Source organism: Lipophrys pholis (assembly GCF_963383615.2).
Source record: "Lipophrys pholis genome assembly, chromosome: 12".
Lineage (NCBI taxonomy): Eukaryota > Metazoa > Chordata > Actinopteri > Blenniiformes > Blenniidae > Lipophrys > Lipophrys pholis.
Window position 1 is genome coordinate 11,381,917 of NC_137641.1, and position 13,834 is coordinate 11,395,750.

The 13,834-nt window shown below is 40.5% G+C and overlaps 1 protein-coding gene across 4 annotated transcripts in view; it reads left to right on the top strand.

Moving 5' to 3' along the window:
* Positions 1-13,834, top strand: part of sfswap (splicing factor SWAP) — a 59,618-nt gene that overhangs the window by 13,195 nt on the left and 32,589 nt on the right. For all 4 annotated transcript variants that reach the window (XM_080476668.1, XM_080476669.1, XM_080476666.1 and 1 more), the window contains 6 exons: positions 1,848-2,073; positions 2,317-2,414; positions 3,209-3,347; positions 7,981-8,245; positions 8,594-8,746; positions 8,911-9,004. In XM_080476668.1, coding sequence (XP_080332794.1) covers positions 1,848-2,073; positions 2,317-2,414; positions 3,209-3,347; positions 7,981-8,245; positions 8,594-8,746; positions 8,911-9,004 — 975 coding nt within the window. The remainder of the gene's footprint in view (positions 1-1,847; positions 2,074-2,316; positions 2,415-3,208; positions 3,348-7,980; positions 8,246-8,593; positions 8,747-8,910; positions 9,005-13,834) is intronic.

Genomic DNA, 13,834 nt, shown 5'->3' on the forward strand with positions numbered 1-13,834 from the left:
GTTGGGGGAATAACAGCATGCAAACTTTGTAGCAAAACAAAAACAACAAAGAAGAGTATATATTTGTATGCTGCTGCTAATTAAAATGCAATGACATCCACCTTAAAAAATGTCCTAATTAGCTATAAGTCTGACTGTACAGGCAAAAGTTGTGAGCAGAATCTAGACTCAAGCAGCGCCCTTAAAATGTATAATATGAATTAATGAATCTCATTAAATGTGTATATTCTTATAAAATAGACAACAACATACCGCCCAATGAAAACTGCAGTAGCAACCTTATACTGAATAATGTAAATAGCTGCTGCTTTGTTCTATCTGGTGTCAGTAACCAAGGCCCCGACGACTCCCTACAGCTGCCACTTTGTTATGCATGACAAGAAGGGGCGAGCTTTAAGACAGCGCTGGACTGTGTGCATATTCAGTATCTACTGTACTCTGTAGACAACAAGCAGAACACTCTTATATGTGCATACATACACAGCACGTCATTGCTACAATATATAATGCCCATCTATTATTCATTGTGTTTACCTTGCTGTACGTTTGCAAAGTAATTCTTTGTGAATACATTGAAGTGTATTTTCCTCATTAAGCATGTCGCTATCAAGGGAGTAAATAAAGTATGAAGTTTGCAATTTTGAGTTTCACTGGGGATGAAATCTTGATTCCTGAGCTCCGAATGGAGTCATCCTATTTTCATTGTCCCAGTTTTTTTTTTCTTCAGTCCATTGTTCATTCATCAAATGGTTAAATAAATCAATCAATAAATAAAATGTGAGTGTTTGATATACCATTGTGACCACGGATCGTTTCAATCTTAATGTCAAAAGATTTAGATAAAATATTCACTCATTCGGCCAAATATGGGACATTACAACTACCAGGCCAAGAAATATTGTCAAAAAACAATCTTAGGGCAAAAGTGACTCTGTACCACGTAATGTACAACAGATGCATCACTTACAGATTATATAGGCTCGCTTGAGTAAGTTTTTGTGTGATCAGACCCAAACAGTAGCAGATATTTACCGAAAGGCAGTGAAGTGATACTTTGAAACCAAATTGAAACTCTCGAGTCAAAACACTGATCACTCTTATTTCAGTATTTAATGGCCTAAGGCGGAGCTGTGAATGGTACATAAAACGTTCAAGGTGCTAACACGCTTTATATGTGTATTGTGGTCGACATTTTTGCTCTTTTATTGATATTAAGTGACGATGTTTACCACACATAGATCACTTAAATATAAAATGCACCCTTTTCCCTTAATGGCCAAGTTCTTTAATTGAAGTGAGAATGGTCCTTGTAAGTTAGAAAGTCCTTGGCAGCTTAAAACACAATAATGGTGCGTGGGCACAGGGGCATTGGCGTCTTCTTGGCCACTGTTTTGAAAGCTGCTATTTATTAGGACTTTCTTCCTGATGAGATATGTGTGTTCTTTCGGAGATTGCTGCATTTCTCTTGTAGTCTTTTAGTAATGACAATGATTAATCATTGCACGCACATAAAGGCGACCAATAATGAATGAATAATGGACCATTTCTTGTTCTGCTGATTTCCACCTCATCCGTATTTTCAGACTTAATGTCATCGCAATGAGCATAAGAGCGCCTGGAAGGAAAACGTTTGAGACACACTGAGCATCGATTCCTTTTCATGGTTTTGACACTTGAATTTTAAAGCCACTCAGTACAAACTATTGATTGGGATCATAGATGGTACTGTTTCTGGGACCTGCAGGAGTTACATTCAATTTTCAGTCATGTGATTTATTTACATTTTTTTGGGGGTGTTTCCGATGTGTTCTTAAGAAATGTGCCATGTTTTTTGTTTTCTTTTGTAGCCGGCCACCGTCAAGACCCACAACATCATTGAGAGGACGGCGAACTTTGTGTGTCAGCAGGGGGCTCAGTTTGAGATTGTCCTGAAAGCCAAGCAGTCCGGTAACTCCCAGTTTGACTTTCTCCGCTTTGACCATTACCTGAACCCGTATTACAGACACATCCTGCGAACCATGAAGGAAGGTCGATACAACCTCATCTCCACCAGCAAGCAGGACGAGTCGCAGGGTGAGTTGAAGAAACGAGCGCCCCCCCCCCCCCCCCGCCAATCCACTGCAGTCCGCACGAACACGTAAAAAATTAAATGTGCAGAATGTGTGTGTGAATAAGTGGCATGCATACATATCAGAGCGGTGATACATAAATCATCAAACCCAATATTGCAGACCAAAAGACCGATATGAATTATTGATGATCTCAAACATGTTTTTCAGACATACATTCTTTACATTTTCTGATCCTTTTTTGCAGATTCTCACTCGGATTCGGATGAAGATGGGGATGGTAGCTACCTCCATCCAAGCCTCTTTGCCCCTAAAAAGTGTTCTCGTCTGGAGGAGCTGGTCAAGGTAATGACATCGAATTGAATTGTGAGATTCTTACTTTTTTCAAAATCACCAAGATCCCCTAAAGGTTCTGGATTGTTTAAAAAAAAAAAAAAAAAAAAAAGTGATGACTTACTCTATAATTTTGAGGAAATTCAAAGTATCTTCCAGGAACATGTTTTGGTTGAAGCATAGCTCGCTCATAAACTGTAGGCTGTATTCGTTGTGGCATGACTCAAACATGTGCAGGATTCACTTCATAAATGCAGAATTGATTAGTACAGAAATAAACGCTTACGTGCCCTAACTTTCCATCCTGAGGTCCAGGACCCCCCCCCCCCCCACGGACGGATGAAAGACAACTGGGTAGTAGAGGTTGAGTTCTTAGAGAGAGACCATAATCAGATAGTACGTTAAAATGCTCCAAGCTAAACATTCATTGACGGTGATTTCAGACAGAAACAAGATTGTGGAGGTGTTGCCTTGCTATAGAAAGAAACAAAAATATGTTCAAAATAATTTAGTTAGATTTTTTTAATATGCAATTCAGCTCAGCTCACTTGAAGTTATCACGTAGTAAAATAAACGTAAAGTTATTGTAAAACGAAAAATCTAGAAAGGGAATTCTCTCGTTGTCAGATGTTTACAATCTCAGAGAGGGCGAAGTCTCTGGTGCCCTGATCAAGGGTGTCTGGCAACTGTGGTTTAAATGACTGGTGTAGAGCACATGGCATGAGGCTAAAAATGTTTAAATGTAACCAAATACCCTGATTATCTGAAATATTATTTTCACCATGACTGACCTGGTTCCTTTCTAGCCTTTGAAAGTAATGGACCCGGACCATCCGCTGGCAGCTCTCGTGCGAAAAGCCCAACAGGAAAGAAATGGCACGGCGGCAGTGACAACCAAACCAGAGGAAGCTGCAGCTACTGCGCAGCCACAGTACCCCACTGACCGTGAGTGGTTTTTTTTTTTTCTCTTTCATAACAGTCGACCGACAACATCATTGTTTTGGTTACAGAAACGTTTTGCATTCAGAATGCAACGTTTAGAAAACACAGAAACGCCCGTTTGCACACGACACCACTAGTGGTAACTGTGTTTATGAAGTTCACGTGCACTGATGGAGACATTCAAACTCTTAGAAACAGTTTTTCTGATAGGGCTTCTCGGTATGTGACTTATGAGGAGGGAAAGAAAGTCTCCAGATATGACCCAGTCTAGTAAATTTGTTGGAGAAGTGCTGTAAAATTCAATCACAATTAGCACTCTGGATTCCTCCAGTTATTTTCGATCATCCACTCGTTCATGAGCACAACTGTTTACTAAAACCGTAATGCGCTTGTGTAGTACTTAGTGTTGCAGAAAGGTTTTCTAACAGAGACGGAGAGTTTGGAAAACTTTGCACTCTGTGTGAAGATGTTGTTGTTGTTCCATTGCCGGTTTTACTTTAACATTGTCAGAGGAATCAGAGCACAAACTCCAGTGTGTGTTGTGTGGAGTTTCTTTCATCTGTGCACCTCCATCTAAACCACTTATTATTTTGGCGTGACAGTGTTGCTTTTGTTTAAGCGCAGAACTCGTCTGATTTTCTTTTTTTGATTGTCGGAAGCCCTTCTGCTGATGGTGCAACATTAAGCTTGTAATTTACTGTGAGACTTTTGACTACAAAAATGTATCTTTTTACTCTTGAACAACCCTTTGCTTATATTGTTCTGTCTCTGCTGGTTCTTCAACACAAGTTCTTGTTGCTGCAGCTGACCATATTCTTCTATAGACGTGAAGCATCAGATCTTATCAGCTCACAGACTCACCCTAACCCTAACAGAGACGAGGACGTGGGTCTGCTCAGCCTTAAATAGACGTGGTGTTCTTTGGTTCGTGTAGTGTGTTTCGTCTCGCGTAAGAGGCATTGGTTACATCAGCTGGTCAAGGGAACGAAACAAGGCATGATCTGAATGCAGATGCAAACGGTGATTCAGATATAATGCACAGTTTTATTTCTTCAAAATGATTAGAGGGGCTCACTGGCAGCCATATGAATTAATCCATGATTTCTAAGTTCAAACCAGAGAGGTTTTAAACTTTAAAGCATTCCCATTATAGTCCCTCTCAAGAGTCACACTTTCACAAGCTTTGACAAATGGACACATTAAATAAAAAACTGAAGTACCAGAATATCACAGAGCTTCTTCGTGGCCTTAAAACTAGTTTAATGTTCTTAAGAATAAAAGGTTTTTCTGTGACTCATTTCTTAGTGGAGCCGTGCACTTCACAACTACTTGAAAGGTGGAAGTGACCTGTTCAACACAGACTTTGACCAATTGCAATTATAGGAGCTCCTTTGAAAACCTAAAGATGAGTAAGAGCCACTCAGGATGTTGTTAACCGTCATGCCTCCCATATAAAACATTACGAGGAAGTGTCAAAGGTCACGCTTTTGAAATGAATCAAAATTACATTTTTAAATGGAGGGAACTCAAACAGTAGAATTTTGTTGGTATTGTAAAATAAACGCCGGCGTACAAGGCGAAGTGTACCTTTTATTCATGATGATTGACATCGTTGCAGACTTCACCTTAATCCTAAAGCGTTTCGAAACTTGTGTTTATTCATCCTGTTTTGATCGGGTTGAATGACATCAGGGATATTGTGTGGCTTGACCTCACCACTTTATTAGGTTGGTACATTTCCTTGGTGCAATAAAAAGTTCCAATAGAGAGAATCCTACCGCTGCAGGGCCAACAGGATAGCAGAGAGGAACCTGACAGAGAGTGGGATTAGCAGACAGGTGAGCGGGAGGCGAAGGGAGCAGGTCTACACGTGGAGTGCATGGGCAGGACAACAAAGTGCAACTGGATAGCAATAATCCAATCAGATTTTGGAGATTATGGATTTTACAAAGAAAGCCACAAAAAAATCCAACATCAATATCTCACAGAGACGCAGCGTGAAAACAGGGAGCAGCCATCAAAATGTTTCACTTATAGACATGTTTCATTTTTTAATTTTGTTTTTTTGTGTTGGGGTATTATTTATTTAGTACCACCTTATAAAAGTGACCCAAGTAGTGACTCTCTGTAATAGTACATGTTTGTTTTGTTTTGTCTTTCTCTGTTATTTTCATCGAGAGCATTTCTTCACACTGTGATGCCATCTGGCGCAACCTCATGATTCACATGAAGCTTCCTTAATCGGAGTAGTGTATGGAAATATGGCAAGTTTTCCCCTTAATAGTTTTGATTGCACATTTGCATCTTTATGAGAGCAAGCGATTTGTGGTACAGTTTGAAGATGGCTGTCTGGATCCTGGTACAAACAACTGACTTAATTGATGTATCAACACAGCACAGAACAAAGATGTTCACACAGGCAGCACACAAGACGTAACAGGTGTACGAGCGGCTGTCTGCAGATCTGCTGTCTGCAGATCTGCCTCGGCGTATGTGACGACTCGTATTCTCGCTATGCAGACTAGAATTTAGTGAGACATCTTTCCCCCCCCTATTTTGTACGGGGAAGTGCATTACCAGCCGCCATTCCCTTCCTTGATGCCAATTAGTAATTATTGCTTGAATTCCAGACCTCCTAATGTTTCTGACATTCCAAGATGTTATTAACAGCCGTTAAGATCCATCGACCAACAATAGCAGAGCCTGCCTCATGCGAGTTGAAGGCTTTTCAACAAGCTCATCGAAACCATGTCGTGTGAATTTTGAATATGTTTAATATTAGCAAAATAGTCTGTGACCTTACACGGCTTTTTTGTGTTTGTTAGAAGACGGCCGTAAAGGTGAGTAATTTATAATTTGCACATTTAGGTGTATCCACTTATATTTGTCTTCTCACAGTCGAGTTATCGCAGCCCGGTGGGGTAGGAATTTACCGTTAGAGCTTATTTTATATATTTTCTTCTCTATTACAATAACGGTATAAATCACTTCTAAAAAAAATATTTGTTTGATAAAATAAGTGATCACTTTTCCCCCTCACTGTGATTCTTTTCACATAGATCTATTTAAAATTAAAAGGCCAAAATCATACTGTGAATTAGAAAACAGATTTTTTTTTTCCTGTTTCTGTCTCCCTGCTGCCCCCCAGGAAGGGCTCGTCCCACCTTTAAAACCAGGAGTTTAATGGATATCATCATTACTCTGACCCAATTATACTTGCTAAAAACCAAACAATAAGACTATTTGATTTCAAATAAAGACATCAAAGTGAAAGTTGATCAGAGAAGTATATTGGGCATCGCATTGTTGCTCCATCTGTTTTGGCATACCACTCCGCTATATTTTGATTTTGGCACCCTGCTTACACACTTTAGCTTGCGTCACACGACCCAGCTTGTAAACGAGAGCCCCCGCTTTGGCTTTCAATTTTCCTGGCTTGAGAAAATTCGATGTGTCATCAAAGTCAAGCAGCTCAGTGAGTAATGTGTTAATATCACACTGTTTACCGTGACGCTGGCCATTTATTTTGTTCCTGTCCTCATGTTGCCCCTTCCCATTCCTGTCTCCCTTAAACCCCGCCTCCTTTCAATATTCCAAATAACCTTATTTGTGACCCAAATCTCGGGCTGATTTATATTTTTGTCCTCTTGCAGATTAAATGAGTCCATCTAATAGGATGCATCAAACACAGCATAGAAATAAAGCGTACATATAAAACAGGGCCCGCTTCAGGAATCGAAAAGCCCTTCACTACTATATAATGAATGTCTTCTCTGCTCCGCTTCTGAAGTCTGTTTCCCACATCCGTATTGATGTTTTTAGCTTTTTGAATTTCTTTGGTCCGCCTTCTCCAACAGAGTTTAAAGTCTTACTAATTACTCCAAATACCCCATTTGTAGAATGGAGGCAAAGTATGGGATTTGGGGTCAATGTGCCATATTAAAATAATTTCTTGAGAAACTTAGCGTGATCATCAAAGGCTTTCTTTGACACCAGGCTTTCCATTTTTCCTGCCTTAAAAACTCTAAATTCAACGTCATGATATTTCTGTTATTTATAGGCTGACCAGACAAGCCCAGTTTGACAGTTTTAATTTGCTGAGGCAGACGACTTTCCCCTAACCGCTTGATGTTCTTTACTGAGGTTAATGTAGAGCCATTTCATGATGCAAGGGCCTGAAATGAATCAAACGGTCAACTTTTTACTGTTATAAATGCCTCATCATCCCACATACATTATAAATAATGATTTTACATAATTTATAGCTTTTCTATTGAACTGTACAAGGGAGGGGTACAAGCGAAAACACCCCTCACGCTTAAAGCTTACTACTGAATTGCAAGTTTTTGATGCCTGATCAAATGCTGAAATTGGATACAGTTGAAGCCGGTATTTCGGAATGAAAAACATCTTTGCATTGTGCTATTTGTGTCTACTTTTCTTAGCAGACCCATTTAATTCCAACTAATTCATGAACAAAGCCGAGCCGTTTCATCTTATGCACCACACTCACAACGCAGCACGTCCATCCATACATCCTACTAGAATCGACAGAAGTGTTTGTTCCCTATCAAGCACAACTAATTTATATCAGGGAGGCGCTCTATATAATGATTTCCTCCTCATTCGTTTACAGCAAACGCAGCAGCGATGTACTACGGGTACTACATGCTCCCCGATGGCTCGTTCTGCCTCGCCCCGCCTCCACCAGGTATAGAGGCAAGCTCGTACTATAACAACATGCCTCCAGCTGTCATGGTCCCCCCTGCTTCGACTGAAGCCATGCCACCTTTGGGGACTCCGCCCGCTCCTGCTGAGTCAGTCACAGTGGCAGCACCAGCTCCGGTTCCCATTCCCCAAGTCCCCAGCCCTGCAGTGCCAGTGAGCGTGCCAGAAACCAGGTAGGAAGGAATGGACATCCGCTCGTCCTTATGAGAGCCTCATTATCGTTAAAAATGTAATTTAATTTTGCTTTATCAGGAATATAGTCACATGAATCTGATTTAATGGAATCTTGATTAGGTTCTTTGGTGTTGATCATGTTAAATGATATGGATTTTTTATTTATTTATTTTTTGTTACTCCGTGTCTCGTAGCTTTAATTACTGGTCGGGAGAGTGTTTATCAGATTTAGTGTGTGAAGAGTAATAATTTCCGTTGACACTAATGCAGAGAGTAATTAGGCACAAGTGCGAACTGGCAGGTTTTAAAAGCTAAGACTGACATCTTGAATTTTCTCCCAAAAACAGCCAGAAAGCTGAAACTCCCGCTCACACATCAACAGCACCAGCCATCATCCCCCCGCCACCCGACACCCAGCCTGTCATCGACAAGCTGGCGGAGTACGTGGCCAGGAACGGCGTGAAGTTTGAGGCCAGCGTCCGTGCCAAGAACGACCCCCGGTAAGCGATCCAGCCCGGAAATAAATCTGGGATTACAATCAGGTCTTCTGAGTTGCTTTGCCTTTCAGACACCGCTGAGCCTCTTCATCATCCTCTACCTCATCTTTTATGAGTGCTCACCTCTCATCTCATTCCCTACCTGTTCTCCTTTCTGTCCACTGTAGATTTGACTTTCTGCAGTCTTGGAATCAGTACAACACCTATTATGAGTTCAAGAAGAATTACTTCATGCAGAAGGAAGGAAGGGCTCTGTCAGAGGTACATTATTGTGTGCGTGTGTTGGTGCGTGTGCGCAAATTGATCTTTCGCTGTTTTTCTGCACCACTTAGCACTCTTGTCCTAATCCCATCACCTTCAATCAGAAGTTGTACTTTCGACACCAGAATGTGTTTGAGACTGTTGACCGTACACGCTCCACATACTCATGGAATGAAGATGTAATAAACACAGTTTCGAGATAATGAATTATAACCGTTATAATGACTGTACTGCTACAGTTTCATCATTTGCATCGGAGCCGCTACAGATTCATAAAAGATTAAAGCTCCCATATAAAGCCCTGAATAGCTCAATAAAGCAGTGACTCATTTGGCCCTTGAGTAGCGTCGCTGTCATGGACACAGGGGAAGAAAAGGCTTTACAAAACCAGTGGGGTTAAAGAAATGAAGAAGATCCTTGCAATTAGGTCTATGTCAGTCAAGCAACAACGTAAAATGTTCTTGTACAACCCAAAGAGCGAAGCTTGGATGCAAAGCAGATGATACTAAATGACAGCAAAGGATCTGTGTCGCACAGTGACATTGAGCATTTGTTAGGGAACCAGCAAGCATGTGGAAATTCAGCAATCATTTGTGTGGGAACATGCATAGTGTGTAGGAGTGACGGGGCGACCATGGGTCAGTGGTAGGGTGGGTTGTCTAATAACCGAAGGGTTGGTGGTTCAAATCCTGCTCTATTCAAGTCATTTCTGTTGTGTCCTTGGGCAAGGCACTTTGACCACATTGTATGAATTGTACATGAATGTTGGTGGTGGTAGGTAGCCACGCCTCTGTCAGCATGCCCCAGGCAATGTAGCTTACCGGGAATAATGGTTTCTCTACGTGCTTTGAGTCACCTCGAAAGAAAACATATAAATCCAAGCCATTATTATAAAAACATGCAGTATTACTTTTACTCTTAACTATACCAGGGACAGTTACTTCCAATCCGCTTTTCTTTGCACATCTCTTTATACTCGCGCCGGGGAATATACGTCTTCTTTTCAACTCCTGGATTCCCTTAGAGATGTATTCAAAATGTACACGCGCACATCTCATTTGAAGTGGTCACAGATCAAACTCACTGCGATTTCATATTTACTGTCCTGTTTATAAATGTCTTCTCGCATGGAAACCCGGACTTCATACATGTGTAAATATTCCCAGACTTCAAACACAAGACATGATTCTCAGCGGCAGATTTGCTGGGTTGGTTGAGCCATACACCTTTAAAGTGGCAATTCCATTATGGTTTGATTTTCTCGAAAAGCTGCATGACATTTGCATTCACAATTCACTGGTGTGTCAGTGGTAGTCTCTATCTGTTCTGTCAATCTGTCTTTGCAGCAAATTTGTTTTTCTCAGACGTGGTATTGCCACATCACTGGGATATAACCACCCTGTCTAACCAAAGGAAACGTGTATTTTAAGCAATGTCTTTCTTTATCTGTAATTTGCATTCCATTGCACTAATTTGACATTGACATTTTTTGGAGCATTCTCCTTTCTTGGCCTTTTTTCCCCCAGTGGTGTGAAAAAGTGTTTGCCCCCTTCCTGATTTTTTGCATGTTTTCCACACTTAAATGTTTCAGATCATCAGACTAATTTAAACATTAGTCAAAGATAACACAAGTAAACACAAAATGCAGTTTTTAAATGAAAGGTTTTATTAATGAGGAAGAAAAAAAATCCAAAGCTACATGGCCCTGTGTGAAAAAGCGTTTGCCCCGCCGCTCCTGTTAAAACGTCACTGTGGTTGATCACGCCTGAGTTCAATTCCTGTCGCCACACCCAGGCCTGATTACTGCACACCTGTTCTCTATCTAAAAATCTCTTAAATAGGAACGACCGGACAAAGTGAAGTCGACCAAAAGATCCTTCAAAAGCTGCTGATGTGTGTATATGATAATGCCTTCATTGACAACACTTTTCATCTGGTGTCGGCCCGACAGTTTGTGATAAAGCAGTGTAGAACACGGGTGGATGGATATCCAGGGCTTTTTTTGGTGTGTTTTGTTGGAATAAGGAGGGAAACGCAAAAAGAGAGTGAATTTTACAGAAGGGCGATTTGTCTTACGATGAATCGAATCCATTAGCTTGTCAGAGAGCAGAGAAGTGTGGCCCTTTATGCACAGGCGAGGCTCTGCCAAGTTGCAGCTGCACAGTGTTCCTATCAAGAAACCCGCCATGCGCTTGTCTTTTGTGCTGCGGCTAATGAGATGCAGATATTGTTGCTTCGAGTGACGACTGTTGAGAATTTCAGAGTTAATGAAAAACATGAGAAAGGCTCTTAAAGTCATTAGCTTTCACTAAGTGTTGAATTCTACGCGTCAATAAATGCTTTACAAGCTGAGCTGTTAAAGTGGATGCGGTGGAGTTACTTTGTAATTAGTCAGTTATTTAACCTGGACATTATCTGTTTGATGATATTTTACCTCTAAAATGGAACGGAAGGAGCTGAAGTGCCCAATCTGAAGTGACGATCCTCACAAACAATCAGTAAAAGTTGTGCTTTTATTCTTGCTCCGGTATCAGTGTTGCCACAGTCAACTTGAAAAAGTAATCTGATTACTTATTACTGGTTGCGCCTTTAAAATGTAACGTAGTTAATTTAATGATTACTTGTTTTTTAAAAGTAACTAAGTTAGACTACAAGTAACTTTTTAGTTACTTTCAGCAGCTTTATCTCAACATAACAATGACAACCAGTTTTACCAAAAACTCCTGCTTATACAGATTTAACCTTTTACCTTCATTCTTTGTTGTATTTATTACCTCATGAGTCTTTCATTGATTGATTGGAAAAAGGGGGGCTGATTGCAATGTTAAGGTTTATTGATGACGTTAGTTTGTTCCCATTCTTTTACGTGACCTGAACGCACCATAAGACCGATTTGTCCTGTGATTGGCTGAGAGTGGAGAAGGGGGCGGGTCAGGTTTAGCGTGCAGACTGCATGCATGCGCTGTTTCTGTTTGGAGGAGAATGGAGGAGCGGCAGAGTTTTGTTTCATAATATAGCGGCTTTGGGACGCTATAATAGCAACGCACAGTGTCTTGGATAAATAACTTTAAAATGAACCCTTGTTTTGGAAATAGTACCACAGTAAAAAGGTCATAACAGAGTAACACGTTACTAATCAACACAGTATCGGTATCGAAAGAAAGTTTAGCCCCACTTTTGGGAAAACTTCATAATTTATAAACCATAAAACGCCTCACTTGGAAGGAATTGAGTTTGTTTCTGGCTAAGAAGTGAAGGAAAATAAAGTTCCATGTGTTGTATTCAATCAAAAACAAAAATAGTTCACCAAATGTGCAGTCGATGTTTGTAATGATGTTACATCCGCTTGACAAGCCGTCATGTTAAGAGTTGATTTTGTGTTTAGCACTGCAGGCTTATAGAGGATATACAGCACGGCCGCTTTCAGCCCCGCTGCTGTCAGATTATCCGTAATTAAGTCAATTTAACACATTAAGTACAATGTTCTGTATCTGGCTCAACATTTTACCACCGTCTCAAGCTTAAAGGATATTTTGAACCGACCGGAAAGACGCAACGAAGCTGAATGCTTGACACATTTAGCTGGCGAAGGGTCTTTTTTTTTTTCCTGAACTGGTCACACTCCAGCTTATCACTTCCCCACTACCAGAAGGAGAGCTGTTCCTCTAAGGTAAAGGTGTAGATGTGAGAACAATTTGATTCCTGCATTTCTCAGCTGAGGGCTCCTCCAGACAGTTCTTGTAGTGTTTCGTCCTGCTTTGTCTCTTGTGAGCTTTGATTTTAGAAGTTTTGTGTCCCCCCCCCCCCCCCCGCCTTCTTTTTTTTCGGCATTTTTTTCTGAGTTTATCCTCCGGGGTGTTGGTAAAGTGCTTTGACAGTTGAAAGGACTGTTCAATTACAGCTGAATGATAGGAAGTTGCCTTTGAAGCGTTCTTCAAACATGATAAAATGTATTTTATGAGAGTAGAGGTTTTTTTTTTTTTTTTTCCCCCTTTCTCTCCTGTGGGATAGTCTCTCATCACTACTTTTCCATCTCATTCCATCAGTGGTTTATATTTGGGAGGGCAGCTAAAAGCACTCTGTCCAGGTATCACTGCAGAGGGTTTCTGATTGCGCTTGCCTGTGCATACAAGCCAAAGCTTAAAAGCTAAAAAGGCTTTGTCAAGATATGAGGAAACCAGGCCATACAGTGAAACATTGAAAGGCTACTAATTACACTTCTAGATAAGTAGATGGGTGGGAAAAGAGAAGTGAGCAGCAGAAATGTTTAATCATATATAATTAGGGTTGCATAGATAACATTATTGGGTTGATGTGCACAAGAACTTCAACAGTTCAAAGTGCGTCACGACAATGATATTCTGCATACCGACCCCCGGCAGCCAATCGGGGAAGGAGAAACACTGTCAGCCGTGTGGAAATTATTATTATTTTTTATTTAGTTACAGCTGATTGTCACTTATGCATTATCGACTTTTGCAGATTTGATGGGGTTATATATTCGATCACAACTTTTGTGGCGAATGCGCGGCTGACTGCCGTGATCATTAAAATAAAAAATAAAAAAATAATAATGACAAAGAATGTCAAATAAAACTGTTTTGTGAACAATAATACATCTAAGAATATTTGTATTTTCTCACGTACCCTCTTTGAAGGTCATAGTTTTCAGTTTGTGAGTGCCTGATAAATATTTATTCAAACAGAGACACTACATCTTTTGTTTTGATTGACTCTGATGTTCAAGTGCACTTTTTTTTCCTTTTCATGAATGCTAAATACCCAGTTTATGCGTCATTTGATTTCCTTTGGTACCTTTCTTATGAGGAA